The sequence below is a fragment of the Acartia tonsa genome, chromosome 10, assembly GCF_053477335.1.
Source record: "Acartia tonsa isolate MP-2025a chromosome 10, ASM5347733v1, whole genome shotgun sequence".
Taxonomy (NCBI): Eukaryota; Metazoa; Arthropoda; class Copepoda; order Calanoida; family Acartiidae; genus Acartia; species Acartia tonsa.
In genome coordinates this window covers 25,167,933-25,193,496 of record NC_137269.1, presented here as the reverse complement: position 1 = coordinate 25,193,496, position 25,564 = coordinate 25,167,933, and the positions used below count along the sequence as shown (strand labels likewise).

Here is a 25,564-nt window from a genome sequence, read left to right as displayed (position 1 = left end):
ACTGGTTTTAATCTTATAATTATACATTGTATATCCACGGAAAGCTGTTTATAATGCAATGCGAGAAATAACTACTATCGCATCGTATTATAGACAGCTTTCCTCGGATAGTAATCGATAAATTATAAATTAAATTCCGGGTTTGTTATCCCCAAGGGACCCAAGGCCCAGGCTAACAAAACTGGTATTATTATTTTGATTTTGATTTTACTTTTCGCAGAAAATTGTCTAAAATACGATAATAATAATACATGATTTTTCAGAATGGTTTAGAACCGGTTCTAATCCTGCAGATATTAATCGGTTTTGAAGCTATACTGGATAAAATCTAAGTCTTGAAAGAAAATAATTTGACTTCACCATAAATTTCTGTATTACACATTTTCTGAATATGTATAGTACGCATGTGTGTGTGTGTGTTGAGAATATGAATGTGTTTAATATGCATACATATATTCCAAGATTCTATCAGATTAACAACCAGAAATAAATACACTCTTGCTAAATTGATTACATGACTATGTATTTTCAATATTTTACTATTTATTGCAAAGTCTATAACAAAACAAGAACGATTTTATGCCCGTGGAACCCTAAGGTTGTCAAAATGATATTGATAAAATTGTCAGGAACATATACTTGAACCCAGTTGTGACAATTCTATTGTAAATTATTGTTTTTAAGACAGTCAGTAATCCCGAAAACAAAATAAGGATTATGTAAAGAAAACGAAGTTATTTAGAAAGGACAGAAACTACCTTCCTAAGATTTGACCTCAGATGGGCTAGGTATGAGGTTGAATCGATGTTGAGGTGTCTAAAGAAGCATTTTTTTGTAAGAAATTATATTTTTTACATCCTAGAAACTTAAATTACAAATATAGCTACCTATAAACAGGTAATTTGGCCCTAAACTGGAATTAATATCAAAATCCTTTGATACTATTAACAATAACTAGCGGCTACCCTAGAGGCCTCTGGTGGCACTTGAAATGTTTGGAGTTTTTTTAAAAAATAATACGATACCTTGCAATGTTAAGTAGGAGTCTCAATTCGAGAAGAAAAAAATCGATTTATTGTGATTTCTCTTGGGAGGGTGGTGTTACCCCCCCCCCCAAAAAAAAAAAAATAGTTACAAACCTTCCTGGGACCTATGAGAAGGTACCCTGTTAAGGAGAACCCGATCGGTTCAGCAGTTAGTGAGATCCTTCGGTACAAACACACAGACAAACAAACATCCTGTTACTTTATTATAAGGATAAGTAAATAACAATTCATTTTAGATCTTAGTAGATATAATTAAACAAACCTACACGATAAACAAAAAGTTAATATAATAGGTATGCTTTTATTGCGAAATATTATTGGGTTTTAACTACCTAACTAAGCACTTATTTGCAATTTAATATTTTTGCATATAAGATTAGATTACCTACTAAATTTCAAACCCTAAATTAGCAAAATACATAAAATTAAGAATACGTCCAAAAGTAGAGAAGATTTAAACGAATCAAGTAAATCATATTTAACAATGTACCTACTTATCTGTAATTGAAATAACATTTTGCAACATACATAAATGATAAAGGGAAAAATTACCTTCTTCTTAAATAGCAACTGCGAAAATCACATTTCCCCTATATTGTTAAGGACTGGCCGACGGACGCACAGATAAAGTGAATCATAGAGTAGCTTCGCTGGTAAAAAAGGATTTGATAAGAGCAATATCTGATAGAAGTATTTTATTACATCAATTTAATAGATAATTTTAATTTTTGCTTAGGTACTGTAAATTATCATAAAAATATGTAGCTTAGGCCTTAAATAACTACGGAATTTGAAAGTAAAGTAAATTTTAAAAAAAACAAAGTAGCAATTTTTTAGGATAAAGCTTTTCTTGTTGTCTTTAGATTCTATTGTCCAAAAATTATCAACAAATAATTTGAAAGCTAAATAAACCCTAAAATTTTATATTCAGTTCAACTGATCATTGTATTTGATTCACTATCTAAAGCAATAAATCTATGCCTTAAGGGTTTTAAAAATGAATTACCTTATGATGTCGTTTCTCAAAGTAACCCTCCGGTAAAAGCTCCTTGTTCAGTTGCAAGTCCAGCCATACCTCCCGGCCGCTGTGCGGGTCAGCGTAAGACATGCTGAGGTGATGGGCGTGTCCTCCCGCCTCCCCGGGGGCGTGGCTGCTGGACACTGCCCGCTTGAGTCGGGGACTGTATAGCACTGGATGTATCACATTGAATTCCTGAAAAAAAGAAAATATTTGTATTTGAAAATTATTTTTAGTCAAGCTTCTTAATAAAGTAGCCTTGTAGGTTTGTCCACCCCCGCCCCTCCCTTATTTTTCTCTCTTTCCTCCTCTCCTCATCCCGTAATTTTTCCACTTTTATCCTTGTATTGTTCAACTTATTTTGTATGGTTTAAGCTAACATCAAGAGTTACTTTTATTAGACAATGATTGTTAGCTTAAGTAACGGTCACTGATTTAAAATGACTTTTATGGCTCAAATTAAACAATTTACTTCATAGCAGTTAAAAAATGTTTTATTTTATTACATGTTATGCATTACATACAGAAAAAAGCAAAGTTTTCTATTTACAGGGAATGCTCTTCAGTTTGCAGAACCTCTATTACGAAGTATAAATGGAAAAATTAATTTTAGCCGATGGTCTGTAACCAATACAACATATTCAAACATCTTTATGGGCAAATTGTAACCTTGCAATAAAATCCGTTTTAAATTCTACGAATAACAGTTAACTGTGATACAGAAAAATATACATGGAGGTAGGTTACAGATGACTAGGTTGATTCTAAAAAACATTTTTGAATAGGTAAAAATGCAAAAAAGACATGCATTTTTAAAAATAGCGTAGCAACTCTGCATACAGTTGTCCTTGATGTATATGTAAATTGTAATGCATTGCATACAAAGATTAACCATTAAGATTATATTTCTAATTCTTATATGTACAACTAGAATAAAATATACAAATATCAGTTATATAAACACAATTATTTTCATATACACCAATGCATAATTTTAGGTTAATTTTTTGCTCCAAGAGCCCCCCTCCTCTAGTTTTTTTGAATCTCATTTTTTTTGTAGGTAAGATGGAGAGCTGTGACTTCATGACTTTTTAAGTTTAGTAATTATACGTCGGCAAGAGTTGATTTTATTAGGATATCTGGTCTGTGTCGGTCGTGGTGTCCGGTCAAAGTCGGTTGGGTAGCACCAAAATTGGAAAAAAATTCTAAATAAATCTTAGTTTCTACATAATGACTTTTGTGTATAAGGTAGAAATTGGGGCCCGATCTGTAAGGGTTAAGCAAAGCTACTCTTTAACTGGATTAAATACTTTTCAGAGAGTGGGATTAGGCCAGCTGATATTTAAAATAAATAGATAAACTTTCTCAAATGAATTTCCTTGATCGTATGATCTATAATTCACTTTGTTCATCCGTCCGTTTGTCTATCCGGCTATATTTTAAAGTAATGGGGGGGGGGGGGGGATGGGGAAAGGACAATGCCTAACTACTTATCTTTAACTACATAATGGTATGTAAAGGAACCCAAACTGGGGCAAATATTTATTATGATAATCTAATAATATACAAGGACAAACATGTTTATAAGTTCTAAACTTGAGCAGCGCGTATAAACATAAAAAAAACTAAAATTGGCGCAGTGGTGAATAAATAAATTTAACTAAACCCAATGCTATTAAAATTTTGCCTTTGGTACCTATCTTTAAAATAATAAGAAAAATAATGAATTTTAGATTAAATTGGATAAATCCATTTTACCTTGCAAAGATAAATTAAATATATTTAGGTATAAAATTATATATTTTACAAATAAAAATATACATATTTTTTACTAAAGGGCATATTTATGTTAAGAGTAGCTTTGCTACTAATGTTAATGTAATTATAGTGTGAGGACAAAAAAAAAGACTCTCTGAATAATAAATAAAGTATGCAACATTATAAATAATATTATATTTAATTTATAATATTTTTTTTAACACAGGGTATATATTATAACTATAGTCTGTCAGTCTAATGTTATTTATCCTATTACATAAAGTAATAAGCTTTTTTGTCTGTAGCGAAGGATCTCAATAACCGCTGAACCGATATGGTTCTCCATTACAGTGAAGCTTCTAATATGTTCTGAGATGGTTTTAGGCTATATTATTTTCATAAATAAGTCTGGGTATGGTTTTAGGTTATTTCTTTGCCCTTCCATATGTCTTCCAATATAAAGCCCCCAGGGCTAGGGGCGCATCCGCTAGTTTGTAATACAGCTTTAACAAAATTCCATATTTACTAGGAACCTAAATGTATAAGACAGTGGACGTTAAATTGATATTCATCCCCAATGATGCTATCTTTACCCCTTCTGTAGATTACAATTAGTGGTTAAATCGTTTGGATATTCAACTTGATGAACCAACCGATCAAATTTAAAAAAATTCCACTAAGTTGTTAAATTAAAATATAAGAAAGCATTAATTTTTATAAAACTTTCGGAACAAGTGTATAAATACTTATAGTGTACATCATTTTATCGTCCATTGTCTTATCCTTTAAGACCAAATGATAAAATTATATGTATATTTCCGTAATTGATCTGTTTGCAGTATTAAGGCATTTTAAGAAAAAAATCTAATATTAATAAGAAGCTAATATAGGATGATACAAAATTTTACAACATGATTTATTTTAACACCATAACCATGTCAGATGAACGGTAATACTTTACTTATAGAATAGCTGTATTACTAAAGATGTACTTAATCCTTTTCACTACAATAAAACAAAGATGTTAACAAAGAAGAAGGAAAAATGCATAAAATAATAAGAATGATTAGGGTCTGATAAAAAACACTGCGAGGCTAAATGATGAATAACAAAGCTCCAAAACAAAACATTTCCCTATACAATGCTATATTATCTTTATTCAAAATGTTATTTAGCTATCCTAGTATAAAAGTAAGAGGATGTCTGTTTGTTTTTGTAGCGAAAAACTTAATCCCCCAACCCCAATTTTTCTGTAGAATAAAAATAATAGTAGAAAAGTTTGAACTACAAACCAATCAAATTTCTTAAGCCAACGAATAAGAGAACGAATTTGTATAATTCTTTGAGGACTAGTATAATTTCCTGTGACAAGCAAAGCCTATTTGATTCAGGAGTTTTCCATTATTTGTCTGATTTAATATTTTCTGGCATATTGAACAATATACCTCTAAACAACGTGTCGGAGCCGTTAAATTTTGATGCGGCTCCGGCTCCTACCTTAAAATTATATATCAATTTTTGTTCATTATTGAATTTGATAAAATAAAATAAATAATATAAAATATTTTGCTTTTTTTTTTGTTAAAGCTATATAAAAGTAGAAGGATGTGTGTCTAATTGTTAAGTATCAATAGTTTTTCAGTTTATTATATGGAAATAGACCGTTACCAAATTATAATATGACTTTAAAAAATCATTTTTAGCTAATCTGGAGCCGGAGCCGTTTTTAACGGAAAATACGGCTCCGAAACGCTGCCTCTAAAAATCTCCCTTCCTTTTTCATTTCACCCTACAGAATAGTTGTAAATTGCAATCAGCTAATTAGGGTAAAAAAGTAAGGCAAAAACATTTCCTAGTTCTTCCTGCTTTTTTAGAGGCAAAGCTACTCTACAAGTGAACTTTACTATCAAAATGTATTAGTTATAGCTCAGAGAAAGCCCTCAATAAGGTAATTTTATCCCATAAAGAAAACAGAAATTGAAGTTATTAGGTATATAAGCGTTTCAATTCAATCAAAGTGTCCGTTGATCACAAATAACCTACCCCCCTTCTTAATTTTAAAAACATTGAAAAGAAATGGTGGCGGTTAGTTTTTTTGTTAGTTTATATTGGGTAATGGGTAGCTTAGCGGGGCCTAGTACATCACAGGTATAAGCCCTGTAGGGTCACAAACAAACACTTACTTTTCCTTCCCATATTTTAAATATAATGGGGGATTTCAGTGCTCGACAGTCGCTTAGTAAAAATCACCCAATTATCCATTTTTTCCCCTAAGGTTTCGTTACAATTGAACAAATTATCCTTGTTCTTTTGTAATTTTTCTATTAGCAATAGTAAACAGGTAGGTAATGGTATTCTCCTAACCCTACGGCTACAGGGCTATCCAGTATCCAATATAACCTAACCTAATATGACTTTAGGTAATAAACAAACTAAAGAAAAACTATCTCTAAAATTATTTTAAAGTAAGGGGGTTTCCGTATTCGACTAAGCAATTTATGAAAAACCGCCGCTATGATATACCATCCAAAAATAATTTGAAATGGATTTGTTATCCATAAGAAAATAAGAAACACTAAAAAGGGCAATAACCATGTCCCTGGAAAGTTTAGTTTAGTTAATTAACAAAAATTCTCTCATTCATGAGTTTTTGTTTCCTACCTGAATATGGAAATAAGCATTCTAAAAAATTAAATCTCTTACCTACCTACTATGTTTGTATATTTTTCAGCTTTTCTATACACTAAAAATTGTAAGATGTATATAGAAAACTGTTTAAGGTGACTTGGAATTTTGATATAAAATATGTACAACAATTTTACAGAGTCTTAAATAATAGGTAAATAATGATAAATATATACCTATACTATTCTAGGTAAGATGGAATAACTTCTTAATTTGCATAAATCATAAGAAAACAATAACATAGTTCCAGTTATTAATAATACCAAACCCCTGCAACTTTTTGCATGATTTAAATTGGTGAATATCTGTCTCTAGCTATGAAAGTCCAAAATTTTGTTCTAATTACACCCTTCCACACAAAAGTAAAATAAGAACTCAGGCAAAGTTTAGGATAAAAGTGTTGTTTAAAATCAATAATGTAATTAAAGACCTCTAAAACAGCAGGACCGACAGGCGGCTTAAAATAATACAATATTTGTCTTAAATTTTATTCATTTCTTGAAACTTTCTTCCCAATCATTGATAACACCTTTCTTATTCCCTAATTTGTGGGTGTATTTGTGTGAAATAGACATGGATCTAAAGGGATTAGACTATGGCCGATAAATTGATGTAAACCTCCAATGTTGATAAGACAAAATTAAACCTTCTATAGATTAAATTTAGTTGTTGAAACTCAAACCAATCAAAATTCCAAAAAATGAATAAGAAATCGTTATTATAGAATACTGGAGACTAGTGTAATAAACAACCGAATGTCCCCTCCCTCCCTGGAAATAGGTGTCTGAATGATTATGTGAGTGTGTGTGTGTCAGTTGAGTAATGAAAAGCAAACATAATTTGGCCTATGTATGGAAGTCCAGTCACGGATAAGGGATATAGACAGATAGATAGTTACTCTTAATTTAAGCTTGTTTTTGAAGCTTTTTCTCTTCTCTTGCTAAGAAATTATTCTCATGCTTCATAAAAAAAAGAGTCCTAAACTATCTTTTCTTTAAAAATCGAAATATTGTTTGATATTTTAGAATATTAAAATTATAAACTTTCCATATCCGTGAACAAAAACAAAACTAATTTCCCTAATGGGTAAATAATAGATATATTTGTGAACTATCCTTTATCCCTGCTGCAAATTTAAATTCCCCCCTGGGTATATTTCTCTAAACATCCCTTGCTTATTTAACATCCCAATACTCGAATTTTCATTGGAAAGGAAGATATATTAAGAAAAATTAATCATATAATAATATTTAGTCTATGTTAGAATAGTTTTTTAACGCATCGTGTTATAGACAGCTTTCCGTAGATGTAAAGATTTAAACTGTTATTGATTTTAAAAAAAAAATATTAGTGGAAAATTCTCTGTAATACAATGTTATACTTGATTTTTCAGTATAGCTGAGAATCGGTTCTAATCCAGCAGATATTAATCGTTTTTAAAGCCATACTAGAAAGAGGGTTACCCCGTGCCACATATAATATTGTAGTTAAGTATTTTAGTGGGTTGGGATTTAATTAATTTCCATTATGGGGAGGGGAGAATTTACAAGTTAATAAGATCAGTGGTTTCTAAAGGTATTTACTTGACAAAAAAATACATACATCCGACTATTTTAAATATAGAATAAGCCAGCCTTTCCTTGAAGCTTACTACAAAGCCCAACATTGCAAATACATATTTGAGTATAATCTAACCTATCTTATGCTTTGCCCCTTGTCATGTAAAGCACATCCTTGTTTCCCCCCACTAATATAAAAGGCGAAGCTACTCTATAACTGTAATTTGCACTTTTTTACGTCCATATTAATACATTCGGGGAGCTATATCAATAATGTTTCTTTTTACCTAGCCACGAAGTTATTGTTTAACTTCTTACACAAAGTATTATTATCTGTTATTGCTGCGCTACGTATGAACATTGTTATCCTTATTTCTTGTTCTCACTTAGGGGTCATAAATTGGAACAAAAATTTGCAAATTATTTTAAGTTACAACTATAAAAATCAACGAAGAAATTAACAAACAAAAAATAAATTTATGCAATATTTATAATGTACAAAATATAACAAAATATTTATTACATTATAAATATTTCTAAAAAGGCTTAGTGTCAGACATTCATAGAAATAGTCTAATAGAGATAGGCAAGTCTGCACTGGGTCATTGACATTAAATTGTTTATTAAAACATATTTTGAAGGACATGAAATTAAAGGATGGTTGTCTGTTTGTCATTTGTAGACATAGCCTTACGATATTGGGTAAATAATAAAATTAATTAATTTTTATCAGTTCTAAACTGAAGGGATTAGAATAGTTATTTATTGTATCGCATTATAAACAGTTTACCTCGGATATTAAAATAATGAATTATATCATTAAGTCCAGTTTTGTAAGACCAAAGGGGCCGAAAACCTGACCTACCAAAACTAGTATTGATTTTAGGATTTTAATTTAAATATTAGTGGATAAATGTCTGTAATACGATGCTACACATGATTTTCCAGTATGGCTAAGAACCAGTTCTAATCCCCCAGATATAAATCAGTTTCGAATCCATAATGGAAAAAAATATACAAAATTAAGTTTGTTCAATAAACCTATCTCTATATCTATGAGACAAGTATAAAGTGCTGTCATGTAATGATCTATAGCTTCATTTGCCCAACCCTAGCTCACAAACATGGAACATCATTATGTAAATAATAAATAATAACAGTTTCAACTTTATTTATTTATTCAGACAATAAAAAAAGTTGCTTTTAAGCTTTGACTATACAGTATACACAGTTGCATGTATTTTTAAGCATCTTGGCAATTTTTAGTTAATCCTCATATAAAAGTAACAGGATGTCTCACTATCTGTGTCTGTCTAAGTGTAGCATAAGATATCGCTAACCGCTGGACCAAAATGGTTCTCCTTTACAGTAAAGCTTCTGAAAAGTCCAGGGAATATTAGTAATTATTTTAGGGGAAGGATAGAGGGTCGGATCACCCTCTTTTCCTCAAGACCTAACCCCCTTAAGGCCTCTAGGAGCGTAGACGCTAGTATTTAATAAAGCTTAAGATTTAAAACCTTGCAGACAAATAATCTTGTGTTTTTATAGCATAAAAGACAAAAGATCGCATTATTTTGGGCTATTTTAACGCATTTTGAATAAAAGTAATCTTTCTTAATGTACAATATACATTTATTTACAATACTTTTTTTATAACATACATGTAACAAACTTATGTTTTGTTTCTGTTTACTATTTAGTTTTCAGTATACTATTCCATTGGTTCTTATAAATGACTCATCTTATCTTATGCATGACTGTGTTTTTGGTAGATTTCTTTCGGTGGTATAGGCTTTATATAAAATTCATATAAAACATGGTAGTGAATTGCAAGAAAAAAACACTATACATGTATATTAAAGCGAAGCTGAGCAAAAAAAGACAATAAAACAAACAGGCAGATCTTTTGATATTAAAGAACGAAAATATTATTTAAAATAGGAACAAAAATCTGTTAATTCATTGTAAAATTGCTCATAGAGCTGCTAGGCTTATGATATATTGCCTAGATAGTGATACCATAGGATTCATCTCAATACAACATGTCAAAAAAAAGATAATTCTAAATCATACCAACAAAAAATAATGAAATACCGAAGTGGTCACGTGTTTAAAATAAATGTATAGACTTCCTAACAAGTATTAAAGAGTTGTTATACTTTTCATATTATACCTTTTTGTTAAAGTAATCTTTTCTTTAAAAAGTTAACATATTCCAAGTCTGAATTAACTTGTTTTTTATGCATAAGAAGTTAAAAGAGAAATCGTCAAAAAATGGATATATTATTATTTAGATCCAGATTTTCATTTTCTCCAATAAAGTGAATCTCGCAGCTGGCTAGAATAACGATATCAGCACCTTTCCCACATACCCTCTCCTTCTATTGGATAAACAAACTCATCAACAATTGAGTTTCATGTTAGCAACCTAAATTGACGACAGTTTTTCCCTTTCATAAGATCCATCTATATCTATCCATTGGTCAAAAGAAAGTAAACTTAACCTAATTTTTTGTCCATAAGTAAAACCATGTCAATAACCACAAAACGTATTAACATTACAGAAATAATAGTTCTTTTTCATAAACCATATTCTTTATATAGCAAGGTTTTTTTTTAAATTAGGTTCTTATGATCCTGTTTGTCTGCTTTTATGTTAGAAAAAATAATTAAGAGCTTTACTTAAGATTTGGAGAAAAAATCTTAAAGCATCTTTATTCAAATACCATTAATGTGAATAAAAACCAACAAAGAGGAAAACAAAGAAAAAAAAGAAAATAACTTTTGGTTCGCCCCCCCCCCCCCCCCCCCCCGACTGATTAAGGTGCGGCAAGGGGCCCGACTGTAAGGGGTTAAATGGATACAGAATACGTAGATTATTGACATGAGAAGTTTGTCGTCAATTTAGATAGCTAATATGAACCTCTTCATTGGTCAGTTCGTGCATACAGTAGGAGAAGAGGGGATGGGGGGGACGTTATTTAAACCAGCTGTGAGTATCACTTTATAAGATTTCATGAAAATCTAGTTTAAAATCCAAGTAATAATATATCGATTTAAACTTGTTATTTCTGAGTAATTTAATACATTTTTAATGTCTTTAATCTGCTATAAGACAATCCTCAAAACTTAACAACGAACCAATATGCAGATGTAGCATCGCTACAACTAGCATCACAAATCATGAGGCTGACCATAAATCTTTGAGATAATTTCACAATTTACTCCTTTTAATCTTGTTGCCAGTTTATATCAAATTGCAATGTATATATCTTTCAAAATTGCAGAGAAATATTTCATTTTTTAGTTAATCTCATCCATATTTCTGATAAGTCAGTATGGCAGTGAACTGAATACCCATTTAACATAACAGTCCTTAGATAGATTAATATTTTTTAGATATTTCATAGTACAATGAAAAACATTCAAATTTCCCTAGGTCCAGTCATTTAAGAGATCATTATATACAATATCAAAAGTATCATGTATTTTTCTAAAAACACCTAAAAATGAAGATAAAAGGAACTGAAAGGAGAAATTTGATATTTGGCAAAGGGTTGAGCCAATTTAATTTCTTCTTATACATATATTTTAACCCTTCTAAACATAAATTCTAAAGTATTTAGAAACTAGTTACCAAGAACGATTAAGTTCGAAAGAAAGATGGGACATTAAACTTTAAATTATAATGGTACCCAAAGTTTTATGATTATGCAACCTCATTCGTTAGCTTACAAATTTTGATGCATTTATCAAACATTAATTGGTTGGTTCCAAAGAGGCGTGTCAAAACTTTTCAACCAATAATTAGTATCTACAGTTTGAGTATTTTTGTGTATAATTGGTGATATTAAAAATCTTTGTTTTTTCCTTCAAATTCCAGGATATATAGCAGGAAGGATTTAATATCAATCAAAGTAACACCCGAAAAACAACCAACTTTTTGATTATACAATAGGTATTTAATTAAAGATTCTTAAAGTGCAATGAGTTGCGCCTGTTTACAGCAGTAGCTATATTTTTAAAATCGAAGCTTTTCTATAATTAGGGTCGGTCCGTCCGTACGTCCGTCCGTCCGAGATAGATAGCTTTTATTCGTTAATTTAGGCATGTTAGAATTGTCCTATCGATTTTAAACTTTGCATGATGATTCCTGTAGTAGTTGGGTACGGTTTAGAAAGCGTAGCAACTCTATAATCATTACCAGAATGTCCGTACGTCCATTTTAAACATGTTGATTTTTCTACTTTTTTAACAACAAATTTTCAAGTGTTCTAATTATCCGTTTGATCTGATTTTTGGTATATTGATTCCTGGGACAACAAAGAACAATATTATAAGCGAAGCAACTCTATAATCAAGTCCAAAAATGTAAGTTTGTTCATAAACATTATCCTGCTTCAAGCAGTTTTTAACATATTTACTTACAATTTTGCTTCGACTCTTATACTTTTAAATACTGATTATTCAGTTCAGATACTATACAAGTGTTAATGTCCGTTTGTCCTACCGTTTCAGTGCTTCGCTTTTATGGATGTTGTCATCCTTGTTTTTATGTCTCTTGATAAGTACAGTGTGTTTTAGATTATTACCCGACACCCTCATGTTATCAATTCAAAGTTAAAGATGATATTAATAATCTAAGACACCCATTTCACAATATTTCTTACCGTAAATTATTTCTCAATAAATGATATGACATATGTATTATGCAAGTAAACCTATTTTCACTTGAAAAACTTCTTGTCATTTCATGTGTTAAGAAATATCAACTACAGAAATATAAGTTATATCGAATAACAACTTTTGCGAAATTTTTTTATCACTAAACACCTTAAGCTTAAGTATAAAAGCAAAGAAAAATCCACCCCCTCCCCGTGCCTAATTAATATTGCAAAAACATCGGTCAGTCTTTTACTATCAACTAAAATAATGCCAGAGAGAAGTAGTTTTTCTTTCGTATTCATATTCCCAGGGATGAAGGGGACATAGGACTGTTTATCATACTAGACCCCAAAGTTTTATGCTAAGGTTTTTTTGTTACCACAACAACTATGGGATTTTTGTGAAATTCTGATTGGTTGGTTCATTAAGTCGAGTGTCCAAACGTTTTAACCACTAATTGTAAATTACAGAAGGGGTGTTTTTGTGTATCATCATTGGTTATTGTCTTATTCCTGATAAATTTATAAATTTTAGTTATGTCATGTACCAAAACTGTTCTCACTCCCTGCATCTTTTTTTCGCCCACCTAATAATTTTCTTTGCTTTAAAAAGCAAAGGATAGGTAAATATATGTGTAAAAATCAGATAGGAAGGGGACTGTTAATAACACTGCTCTCATTTCTTATTCTCATTTCTTGGCTTTAAACTTTGGGGACTTGTGTTGAATCATAATTCTACTGAAGGAGTAATTATGTTTTCCATAATTGTGGATGTAAATCATTGTCTTATCCCTTAAGAAACCTTTCAAAATCAACTAAATAGTTCTATAATAGACGATACAAAAGAAATCTATTCGGAATAAAAGATGAATGTCTTGGTCCTAAAAAAGGCACTACATGGCAAAACCAAATATTTTATTATCAAGGTTGTCTTTTTATAATCTACTACTTTTGTTCAGTCTAAAAAGTAGCAGGTAGCTTACTTTTTATTTCAAAACTGTTTTGACTTGTATAAACATTTTTCCAGTATGGCTTTGAAGCCGATTGATATCCATATTGGATTATAACCGGTTCTCAGCCAAACTGAAAATCATGTATAGCACAGTATGGGAAAAAAAATTCACAAATATAAAAATAAAAACCAGTTTAGTTATAATTTTTCATTTCAATTTCTGCGGAAAGCTATCTATGATACGATGCGATAAATAAATAACTATTATACAATTTATATATCCATTTATTTAAGTTCTGACCCAATTAATGATCAATCAAGTATTTATCTGGTAATTAAGGTTTTCATATAAACCCTTTTATCTCGCCAATCTTTTTAGACAAGAAAAGTTCCGTGACCAAAAAAGCTACCTTGTGCCTAATTTTCTCTTAGTAATCCCTTTTATGCATCAAATTGGTGCCAAACGCCATTTTTGGAAGCGGAGCAACTATAAAGCCATAAAGTAAGTCTCCAATGCATTAAGGACATTTAATATGCACATATTTTAGTGATAACTTAAGTTCTTGTTATTTTTTCAATTAACAACATGCGAAATAAAAAAATAAACTAAAAATTAGAGGACATACAAATATGTCGTCAATTACTACCAAGACCAACCTTTAAAACAAAGTTATTTAAAGATTTCGTCCTTGTTAATTTCTTTTATAAACACAATACAATAGTAGACAAAAAGTATTTATTACTTTTAATTCATTCTTTTTTTCATTCAACTTTAAGTGTAATTTCTTTACTCAGTCAAAGAGGGGTAGGAGTTAATGAAACCATCCCGTAATCAGAGCTCAATGGGAACCTAGGATCCAAATCTGTTTACATGAGAATTAGCATAAAGGTATCTTGTTACAAATTGCGCACATATTGCGGTGTGGTTACATTACCCTCCTCATCCCACATCCCTTAAATGGTACACCCTTTTTTAGCATTCGTTTTTCAATAAACCAGCATAATAAAGAATGCACAGTATAGTAGACGCTCATAACCATACATACCTAAAAAATGAACAATATTGTTAGGTTACTTCGCTTACAATTAAATGGATACATGAATATTCTTAAAACACATACATATCATATGATTTTTTTTCACGTAACTTCGAATTTAATAGAGCAATAAAATTCAACAATAATTTAAAAAATAATCTTTGCAACTGTTGTAAGGTCATTTAAGTTCTGATGTTGTTATTAGGGATGCGAATCCGTCGAATTTTTGGGCCGGATTCGGATTCCGGATTCCTTCGGAATCCGTCAAAAAAAGTGACGGATTCTTGCGGATTCCGGATTCTTATTTTTGACGGATTCCGGATTCGGATTCCGGATTCTAGCAGTATTTTAAAAGGCTTTTTAAAAAACAAATGAAGCATGAAAATGTGCTTGGTATTTTCTAACGGGAGTGAGTATATTTTTATGTCATGTGATCACTGTACAGCCAATTAGAGGGTTTAGTTGATGTTGAGTGGATTACACTTCATCACGTGATCATTGGCTGTCCAATCTGAGGTCTTGGAATTGAATAGCTCATCACTCGATCGCTGGCCTGACAATGAGAGTGTGTATATTTTTATGTCACGTGATCACTGTACAGCCAATTAGAGGGTTTGTTGATGTTGAGTGGATTACACTTCATCACGTGATCGTTGGCTGTCCAATCTGAGGTCTTGGAATTGAATAGTTCATCACGTGATCGCTGGCGTGACAATGAGAACTCTGTGCTATTAGCTGGTAAATCAACGTTGTTTATGTGGGAAGAAATGGGGGGGGGGGGGAGGTGGTGTGTTGGGGGGGGGGGGGGTGATCTTTGCTTTCAAAAAGAGGGAGTTGTAAGAAAAAACTCAAGACGGTAATTTTAGCCTACCAATTTAGAATCCGGAATCCGCTATAAAAAACGGATTCCGGATTCGGATTCGGATTCCAAAATTGGCCGAAAATTGGGCGGATTCCGGATTCGGATTCCGGATTCGGATTCGCATCACTAGTTGTTATATACCACAATCCTATCCCTTCAACCATGATAAATAGGTCAAAGCCCTTCCAGAAAATTAGTTCATTCATGTGTGTTTTGTGAATAAGTTTCATGACTAATTATTTTAATTAAAAATGTTATCAGATGTGAGCATCTATTCAAAAGGAGGGTAAGGAGAAATATTACTATTTCAATTCCACGGAACATACAATAATAACAAGGATGACAATATCCATAAGTAGCGAAGCACAAAAAATCGTGGAGGAAAATACGTAAAAGTAGATTTAAATTGTACTTATTAAAATCAAGAATAGATTTATAGGAGAAAAAAAACAAACCTTGTTTTAATTTTAATGACGACGACGGTCAAAGTAGATTACATAAAAGATTCTCATAACAATGAGAAAAATTATTTTGATACTGATATTCCAAAAAAGTTCAAAAATTGGACCAAAAACACCAAATATATGGGAAAATATGTAAAACATATAAAAATACCAAAAAACCTGATAAAAGGCAGTCTGACCGCCATGGTTGTTTTCTTTAAACGACGGGAAATTTAATTTTGATATCTATAACTGAAAAAAATTTCAAAATCGGACCATAAACACTGAAGATATGGAGAATAATGTGAAAAATATAAAAATAGCCTAAAACCTGCAAAAAGGCAGTCTGGCCGTCAGGGTTGTTTTCTTTAAACGACGGGAAATTTAATTCTTATATCTATAACTGAAAATTTTTTGAAAATTGGACTATAAAAACTGAAGATATGGTGATAATGTGAAAAATACAAAAATAGCCTAAAACCTGCAAAATGGCAGTGTGGCCGTCATGGATGTTTTCTGTAAACGACAGGAAATTTAATTTTGATATCAATAACTGAAAAAATTTTGAAAATCGGACCATAAACACTGAAGATATGGAGAAAAATGTGAAAAATACAAAAATAGCCTAAAACCTGCTAAAAAGCGGTCCGACCGCCCTTGATGTTTTATAGTTAATTGTGCTCCTTAATAATGGGAATGTTGTCAAAAAATTTCAGCTGTCTATCTTTAAAAGGAGCCGAGAAAATCACGTTTCCCCTATTCTGTCTCACACGGACGGACGGACGGACGGACGGACATTTCGAATTATAGAGTAGCTTCGCTACTAATAAAAAGTGTGTCTTGTGAATGATGAAACACTACATGCCCCTCTTCCCCCTCATCCACATTCATAGAAAGTTGGAAAAGAACAGAATGAAATGAAAATATTATGTATATTTGTTAAAATGAGTTTGACACTAAAACTAAGTAGAGCAAATATGTATCAAATAACAGGGTTTGTTAACCGCTTTGTCAAAATATTTTGTCTGTCCATCTGAGGAAATACTGTGAATATCATCAATAATTATAATAGTCTGAACTACATCACATCATACTACATAAGTAAAAATGATACCTACTGCTTCAGCTGCTATGTTTAGCACGTGACAAGTCATAAAGACTAAGAATAATAAATGTCATAGATTAAAAAACTCAGATACACGGATATAAATGAAGTGAAATATCCTAGAAAATATGATAAGAATATACGCGGAAAAAAAACATAGAATCTGCGGCCACCTTACCCTATTTAATATGGTCTGAATATGTTATCTAGAAACCCCAATATCCCATGCGAAAATAACATGGTATCTGCGGCCACCTTACCCTCTATAATATGGTCTGAATATGTTATCTAGAAACCCTAATATCCCATGCGGATAAAACATGGTATCTGCGGCCATCTTACCCTGTATAATATGGTCTGAATATGTTATCTAGAAACCCTAATATCCCATGCGGATAAAAACATAGTATCTGCGGCCACCTTACCCTGTATAGTATGGTCTGAATATTTTATCTAGAAACCCTAATATCCCATGCGGATAATAACCTACTATCTGCGGCCAATTTACCCAATATAATATGGTCTGAATATGTTATCTAGAAACCCTAATATCCCATGCGGATAAAAACATAGTATCTGCGGCCACCTTACCCTATATAATATGGTCTGAATATGGTATCTAGAAACCCAAATATCCCATGCGGATAAAAACATACATAGTATCTGCGGCCAAAAACATGCGGATAAAAACATGGTATCTGCGGCCACCTTACCCTGTATAATATGGTCTAAATATGTTACCTAGAAACCCTAAAGTCCCATGCGGATAAAAACATGGTTTCTGCGGCCACCTTACCCTGTATGATATGGTCTGAATATGTTATCTAGAAACCCCAATATTCCATGCGAATAAAAACATGGTATCTGCGGCCACCTTACCCTATATAATATGGTCTGAATATGTTATCTAGAAACCCTAATATCCCATGCGGATAAAAACCTAGTATCTGCGGCCACCTTACCCTATATAATATGGTCTGAATATGTTATCTAGAAACCCCATTAGCCAAGGCAAACATTAACCAGACAATATCTTTCTAAACCAGGGATACAAGGATTGGTAAAAAAAAAATAATTTATTTAGGAATTTTACTTCTGTCGGCTGTTTCCCTGTTTGATATTTTCAGGGCAGAAGAGGAATAAAAATCTGATCAGAAAGACCTATGTTAATATTATGGAATATAAAAAGAGGTATGTTTCTTAATGTATTAAGAGTTCTTGATAAACGATATTTTATCAAATTCAATAATGAAAAAAAAATTAAATATTAATTTAAAGGAAGGAGCCGGAGCCGCATCAAAATTATACTGCTCCGACACCCTGGAATAAAGTTATTTTTTTTTCAAGGAAGCTTCAGAAAAGTCCTTGTTTGATTATTATTTCAAGTTTTAGAATCATATTGTTGGAAGATCATATTATATTTTCTCGTATTCATTCGAATCCGGTGGATAGGAACCGGTTCTCATCCATACGAAAAATTATATACAGTTTTCTACGAATATAGAAATGTACAATCATAAGATTAAAACTAGTTTTTTTAACCGTTGCCTTCGGCAACACGGGGCTAAAAAAACTAGTTTTAATCTTATAATTGTACATTCTATATCCGCGGAAAGCCGTTTATAATACGATACGAGAAATAACTATTTTTTTATCTCCATTGCCATACCCTTCTCTCAAATATATTTTATTCCCTTTTTTCTCTCTAGATTTTTCCAACTTTACTAACACCCAGGGAAGTGACAAAGGGCTGTTTACTACACTAGTCTACAAAGTTTATAATAGAGTTCTCTTATTCGTTGGCTTAACAATTTTGGGTACTTTTATTAAATTTTGATTGGTTGGTTTATTAAGATGAGTGTCCAAACGTTTAAACCACTAATTGTAATCTAGAAATAGGTAATTTTGTGTAATTTCGTTGTGGATGAACTTATACATCAATTTATCAGCCATTATCTTATCCCTTTGACTCCTTACTAACACCAGTGCTTAATTTATATAATTTAAATATTCCATTTTATACATTTAGCAAAATTTATTTCTAAATTTTTCTTAGGTAGGAAAGTATGGTTATAACTATTGGTAGCGAAGCTACTCTATAATTCAATTTTCAGACTTTATACATTTATTTCTTTTAAACCTTTAAGAAAATAGTTATTTTCTTGCTACTATCTTAGACGACTCAATCTATTTTGTACTACCAATAGACTTCTGGTATATGTATTTCTCACTTAATCCGTCAGTCCATCTGTACATGAAAAAATATAATTTACTTGGCAGTTAGCTTCTATTATATGCTTAGCTACTTGTGGATGTAGTCAAGTCATCCTTATAAAAAAAGTAACATGATCAAGAATTTTACTTGCTGCTACGTTAATTATGGAGATTATCATCCTTGATTTTGTTTATAAAAATATTTATTTTATCTATTACATAATAAAATAGTATATGTGTATTGTAGTAAATTAAAAAAATTGTCAACATGGGGGGTTAAAAAAAGTGACTCATACATTTTTTCGCACATATTTTAATATTTGCAAAGCTATGTACTACTTACTTGGTTTAGCGTGTTGTTGGTTTGTTATAGGCGGTTGTACAAATAGAAAAATGCAAAATAGTAAGGCTTTTAAAATGATTGAAAAAGGCTCAAAAATTATACAATTTACTGTGATTTAGCTTGTAGGTATGTAATTACTTTATGTAAATCCAGAAAAATATCATAAAGATAAAAATATGATTGAGAAAAAAAAATTACAGAAAAAAGATACCTACGTAGATCAAAAGATTAGATCTGAAATAAAATATGCTTAATCTGACGTTTCTATTTATATACCGAAATGCAACTTGGAATTAAAATAAACATTAAATATCTACTTAAACCTACACTGATCAGTGATCAGTACATATGAATTAATAGAATGACAACATCGATATTGAGAAAAATATTTTAGCAAAAGTAAAAAGCAATATAAACCGCTAGCGGATACATTTCTAGGGGAGATTTGTCTTAAGAGGGTGGTGGCTACAGGCTTTAAAAAGGAGTATTGAGAATCTACATAGTAAAAGAGAACCGTATCGGTTGAGCGGTTAGCAATATCTTTCGGTGCACACAATGACATCATGTTACTTTAATATAAGGTTAAATATTATTTTAGCCGACTGTTTGTCTCCAACAGACGTATAAATCCTATGATTTAATAGCTACGCTTATGATAATACCTATTTTGTTCACGTAGGGCAATAGATATAGGTTTTAAACTTCCTCTAAGGTGCTAGGGACATAGCAAAACCTAGAATAATAACGGGAGATGAAAAAAAACTCGTGTCCATATCAGAATTATTATAAATATTCTGTGTTCAGATAGATATTTAATTTTAATTTCATCTTTTAAGACACACAGAAAATTATTGAGACAACTAGTTTTAGTTTTTACATCATAATGTTTTAAGCAAAAAAGAAGCCATTGCCATTGGTTTTAAATAGGTAAGAAACAAATTTTGAACAATATTTAGAAAAATAAAATTAATTTCTCGTATTTATTCGAATCCGTTGGATAGGAACCGGTTCTCATCCATACGAAAAAACTATGTCTAGCATCGTATTATATCCAGCTTTCTACGAATATAAAAATGTACAATCATAAGATTAAAACCAGTTTTTTTAGCAGGTGCCTTCGGCACCACGGGGCTAAAAAAAACTAGTTTTAATTTCATAATTGTACATTCTATATCCGCGGAAAGCCGTTTATAATACGATGCGAGAAATAACTATTCTGTACTATTTAAAATAGAGGTTGATGATGCTTTAAGAGAGAGAGGGGACATAAAGCTGTTATAATCTAGTCTCCAAAGTTTTATAATAACTTTTTGTTATTCGATGGTTTAACAGCTTTGGGGACTTTACTGAATTTTGATTGGTCGGTTCATTAATTTGAGTATCCAAACGTTTCAAACTTATGTAGAAGGGGTAATTTGTTGTATTACTTTTGGGGATGTTCATCAAATTATCGGCCATTGTCTTATCCCATTATATCCTTGTGATGCCTCCATGACCAGACAAATAATAAACCTGATAATTCATCTATAATTTTTCATCTATGATGATGAGTCACTCTGAATATAACAAACTAAGCAGAGGGAAAACTCACGCCTATATTTTTTGCTGTAGGGATAAGTAAGTAATACATAAAACATATTTTCTTTGCAACATTCAAAGTGCTCGATAGGATTCATATCTATTGAATGTACTTTTCATCCCACAATAACATATTGAAGAGAGAAATTCTTCCTCTCAACCACCTAAAAAAAACATTGTTTAAAATTAAATCACACATTTTTTATTGATTTTTTACTCCTTATATCACTGCATCATTTTTTCACAGTATGTGGTTTCTACTTGCAACATGTAAGCTACGTTTATAAACCCCGAACCACTTCATTATGCAATCTACATTTTCCTGGATATTTTGTCTACGTTAGTCCATAAGTCTACAGCTTTACAGTACATTGTTTCTATTTGTTAAAGCAACACGTATGATAAAAGAAAAAGATTCTTTTTAAAGTAAAATGCTTATATTTCAATCAAAATCTATATTTTTTTATTTTTTACTGAACCACGTCATTATGCAAATCAAAAGAAAATCAATGAGAAAACGTTTGTTTTGCACTTTTCTCCAATTTTAAAACATGATTCTGATAAAATAGCAATATTTTAAGGGATTTATGCATTAATTATAATGAAAAACAGTTTAAGGTAGATTTTAATGATTTTTCTAAATAAGAAATAATTGAAAAAAAGAAATTCTATCCTTATCACTTTAGAGGACAGCTGCTGACCCCCAGTCTTGTGGATGAAGCTAAATACATGTTAAAGATAAAAATTACCCTGAAAAGTATACAAAAATGTTTTTTATTGTGTTAAAAAAATCCATTTTAAAATCTTGATTTTGAGGATGATGGCCTTTAAAATGCTCTTACTGGTGCTGAAGGTGAGCTAAATGTTATCTAAGTACATGACCATTACAGCAACTTGTCTATTAACCTATGTACCATTTTTTGTAGTCATAGCAGCCTCCAGTGGAGCCTCTCGACATGAAATATAACCATTATCTAAAAACTACATTATTTACTTTATGAATTTTAGTAATTAAAATTGCAATTTTTTTCTTTTTTAATATTGCTTGGCTGGAGGCTGCTATGACTACAAAAATTGGACCATAGTTCAATATATAAGTTTTCTTCAAGGGCATACACTTTGATAACATTTAGCTCACCATCACCACCAGTAAGAGCATCTTAAAGGCCATCATCCTCAAAATCAAGATTTTAAAATGGATTTTTTTAACACATCAAAAAACATTTTTGTATACTTTTCAGGCAAATTTATATTTTTACATGTATTTAGCTTCATCCATAAGACCGGGGGTCAGCAGCTGTCCTCTAAAGTGATAGGGATAGAATTTCTTTTTTTCAATTATTTCTTATTTAGAAAAATCAATAAAATCTACCTTAAACTGTTTTTCATTATAATTAATGCATAAATCCCTTAAAAAATTGTTATTTTATCAGAATTATTTTTTAAAAGTGGAGAAAAGGGCAAAATAAACGTTTTCTCATTGATTTTCTTTTGATTTGCATAATGAAGTGGATCGGTAAAAAATACAAAAATATAGATTTTGATTGAAATATAAGCATTTTACTTTAAACAGAATCTTTTTCTTTTATCATACGTGTTGCTTTAACAAATAGAAACAATGTACTGTAAAGCTGTACACTTATGGTCTACCGTAGACAAAATATCCAGGAAAATGTAGATTGCATAATGAAGTGGTTCGGGGTTTAGTAGCTAAGCTACTTTATGATTCACTTTGTCTGTCCGTCCGACCGTAACGCTGTGGATAAGGGGAAATTTGATTTTTTCCGGTGCATATAAGTTGTCCGTCGATCATTTGCATATTTTCATGTGTATGGCTAATCCGATTAAGATCTCGATTTTTTTTGGGAAGCACAAATGTTCTGGGCATGTTAATGATATTTTTATCTTTAAAACGTTAGGTGTTCTTAGAGGGTATCTCAAAATCAGTAGCTGCTGCATCGATTAGGTTGTAATTATCAGGGATTAAACATACTGGTCCTCTTGTTTTTAAGCTATTTCCTCTCCCGAAAAAATGGAAAAAAGTATTATATTTATTTTTTTTTCGATTGTGGATTTTGATTATTCATTTCAGAGTGGGTATTACCCACAACCCTACTTGGGACAAATTCCCTAAAGGCAAGGGATGAAGTCAATAATAATTATAATAAATAGAAAACAACACTTGAAAGGTTTTATTTATGATGATTTGTGTGAGTTATGGATAGGCAAAAGGTAACAAATTATATGTTCTAAATGGTAAACACCCATGAGGCGTCGTGGATAAGGATAATGGACATGTATTCTGATAAATAAACAGCAGAACAAGGTGTTTTTTTAAAAATAGGTAGGTATCTCCTTAGAAAAAAAGAAAAAGGATATCTATCTGTATGTTTGTAGGACCTTGCTAACCGCTGAACCGATATGGTTCTGCTTTACAATGAAACTTCTTATAGGTAAACGGAAGGTTTATGACTATTTTGGAGAGAGGGTACTATATCATCCAAAAACTAAAAGTGAAGAGTCGACTCCACCCCTTCCATCTCCCATTTTTACAAGATCATTTTTAAATAAAGCTTTGAAAATATTCTTAGTTTTTTATTCAATATCCACGAAGTGTATACCAAAAATGCAACATAGTATAGTTGTATTAATCATTGATGAATAGAATAGTTCAACCATATAACAAATTCATTTCTAATGAGTCATACAATAAAGATACTAAGTTTAGACGGTCAATCCGTTTATTGGACCAATAAGAAATAGGAATTGATAAGACTACATTATTGGATAGGTAGATATAAACATTCAAGTACGAAAAGGCAGTTACTTTATAATTTTATCCAACTAATAAGTCAGCTATGAATGGTAGATTTAATGGAACATTGTGGGATTGAATTAAATGTACATTACAAAATAAGAAAAGCTGCATCCCCTAGAAATTCCTTACAAATTTATCTAAGAATGAGAGAAAGTATTTTTTAAACTTTAGTCACAATTTACCATAGACAGCTTTAAATTTTTCTCAATAATTATAAACATCATTATACAATCCCAAATTCTCAAAGAAAGGAAAAGAGTTTTATATCCTATACCCCAGTAAAAAAAACTCTAATATGAAGTTATTTGTTTTTCTGATGCCAAATTGAGATGATTATCTTTCTTCCTTGTCTTTTTATTCCAGATATCTTGGAATAAAAACATTGGATCCGGTCCTACTTAATAATATTCACAGTATAGATTTTTTCTATTATAAAAATTGTTTGTCCGTTATGTTAGTGCTAACCCTGGATCTATTTGAATTCACCATTCTATGAAAGTTTTACAAATTCACATATGTCCCGGGAGGGCTTTAGGCTATATTATTATCCCGTATATATATTTTTAAAGTTTATTTTTGGTTAAGTTCAGTAAAGATTAGAGGAGAACTGCAGGGATAGTAAGTACTCTAAAGGTTTAAAGCCCCATTGATTAAATTAATTTTATAATATAAAACTTTTTTTTTTGGGGGGGGGGGGGATTAAACAAAGGAATTAATTGAAAGCACTAAATATTTCTTATAGAGCTGCATAAAAAGAATTTGATCCTCACAAGGTTTGTTTTCCTAGTAAGAAGTAGATTGTTCAAGTTGCTTCTTTCCTTTTTACATCACTTTATTATATGAAAAGACATGTGTCCTTCAAAACCATAGATAACTATAGATACGAGAACTGGTTAATATTTTTTCCTTACAAAGTACGCAGGGAGGAGATGAATGATATTTAGTTCAAGCTTACCTGAAAAAAAATACAATAATATTAATTTTATTATTATACACTAACTGACTATTCCGTAATTTGTGAATTATAAAATATGTACCTAAGCAAGAAAAAAAGCATGAAAAAAATTGCCTACTGCAAAGAATCGATTCTTCAAATCTAATGATGGCAATCCGTCGAATTTTTGGGCCGGATTCGGATTCCGGATTCTTAAAGAATCCGTTAAAAAAAGTGGCGGATTCCTTGCGGATTCCGGATTCTTATTTTTGGCGGATTCCGGATTCGGATTTCAGATTCTAGCAATATTTTAAAAGGATTTTTTTTTAATTAAAAATTAAGTGCTACATATGTCCTAACAATCATTGTTCTTGGTGTTCTCTATAGTTCACTTCCGAGAATCGATAAAAGATATTATATATAATGATGAAAATATTTGCCTTCAAAGAGGAGTTGAAAAAAAAACTCAAGACGCTAATTTTAGCCGACTAAATAAGAATCCGGAATCCGCTATTAAAAAACGGATTCCGGATCCAGATTCGGATTCC

At 31.2% G+C, this 25,564-nt stretch overlaps 1 protein-coding gene across 1 annotated transcript in view; it reads right to left on the bottom strand.

The window, feature by feature from the left end:
- Positions 1-25,564, bottom strand: part of Meltrin (disintegrin and metalloproteinase domain-containing protein meltrin) — a 143,455-nt gene that overhangs the window by 68,633 nt on the left and 49,258 nt on the right. The window contains exon 3 of the mRNA XM_080174075.1: positions 2,053-2,259. Coding sequence (XP_080030201.1) covers positions 2,053-2,259 — 207 coding nt within the window. The remainder of the gene's footprint in view (positions 1-2,052; positions 2,260-25,564) is intronic.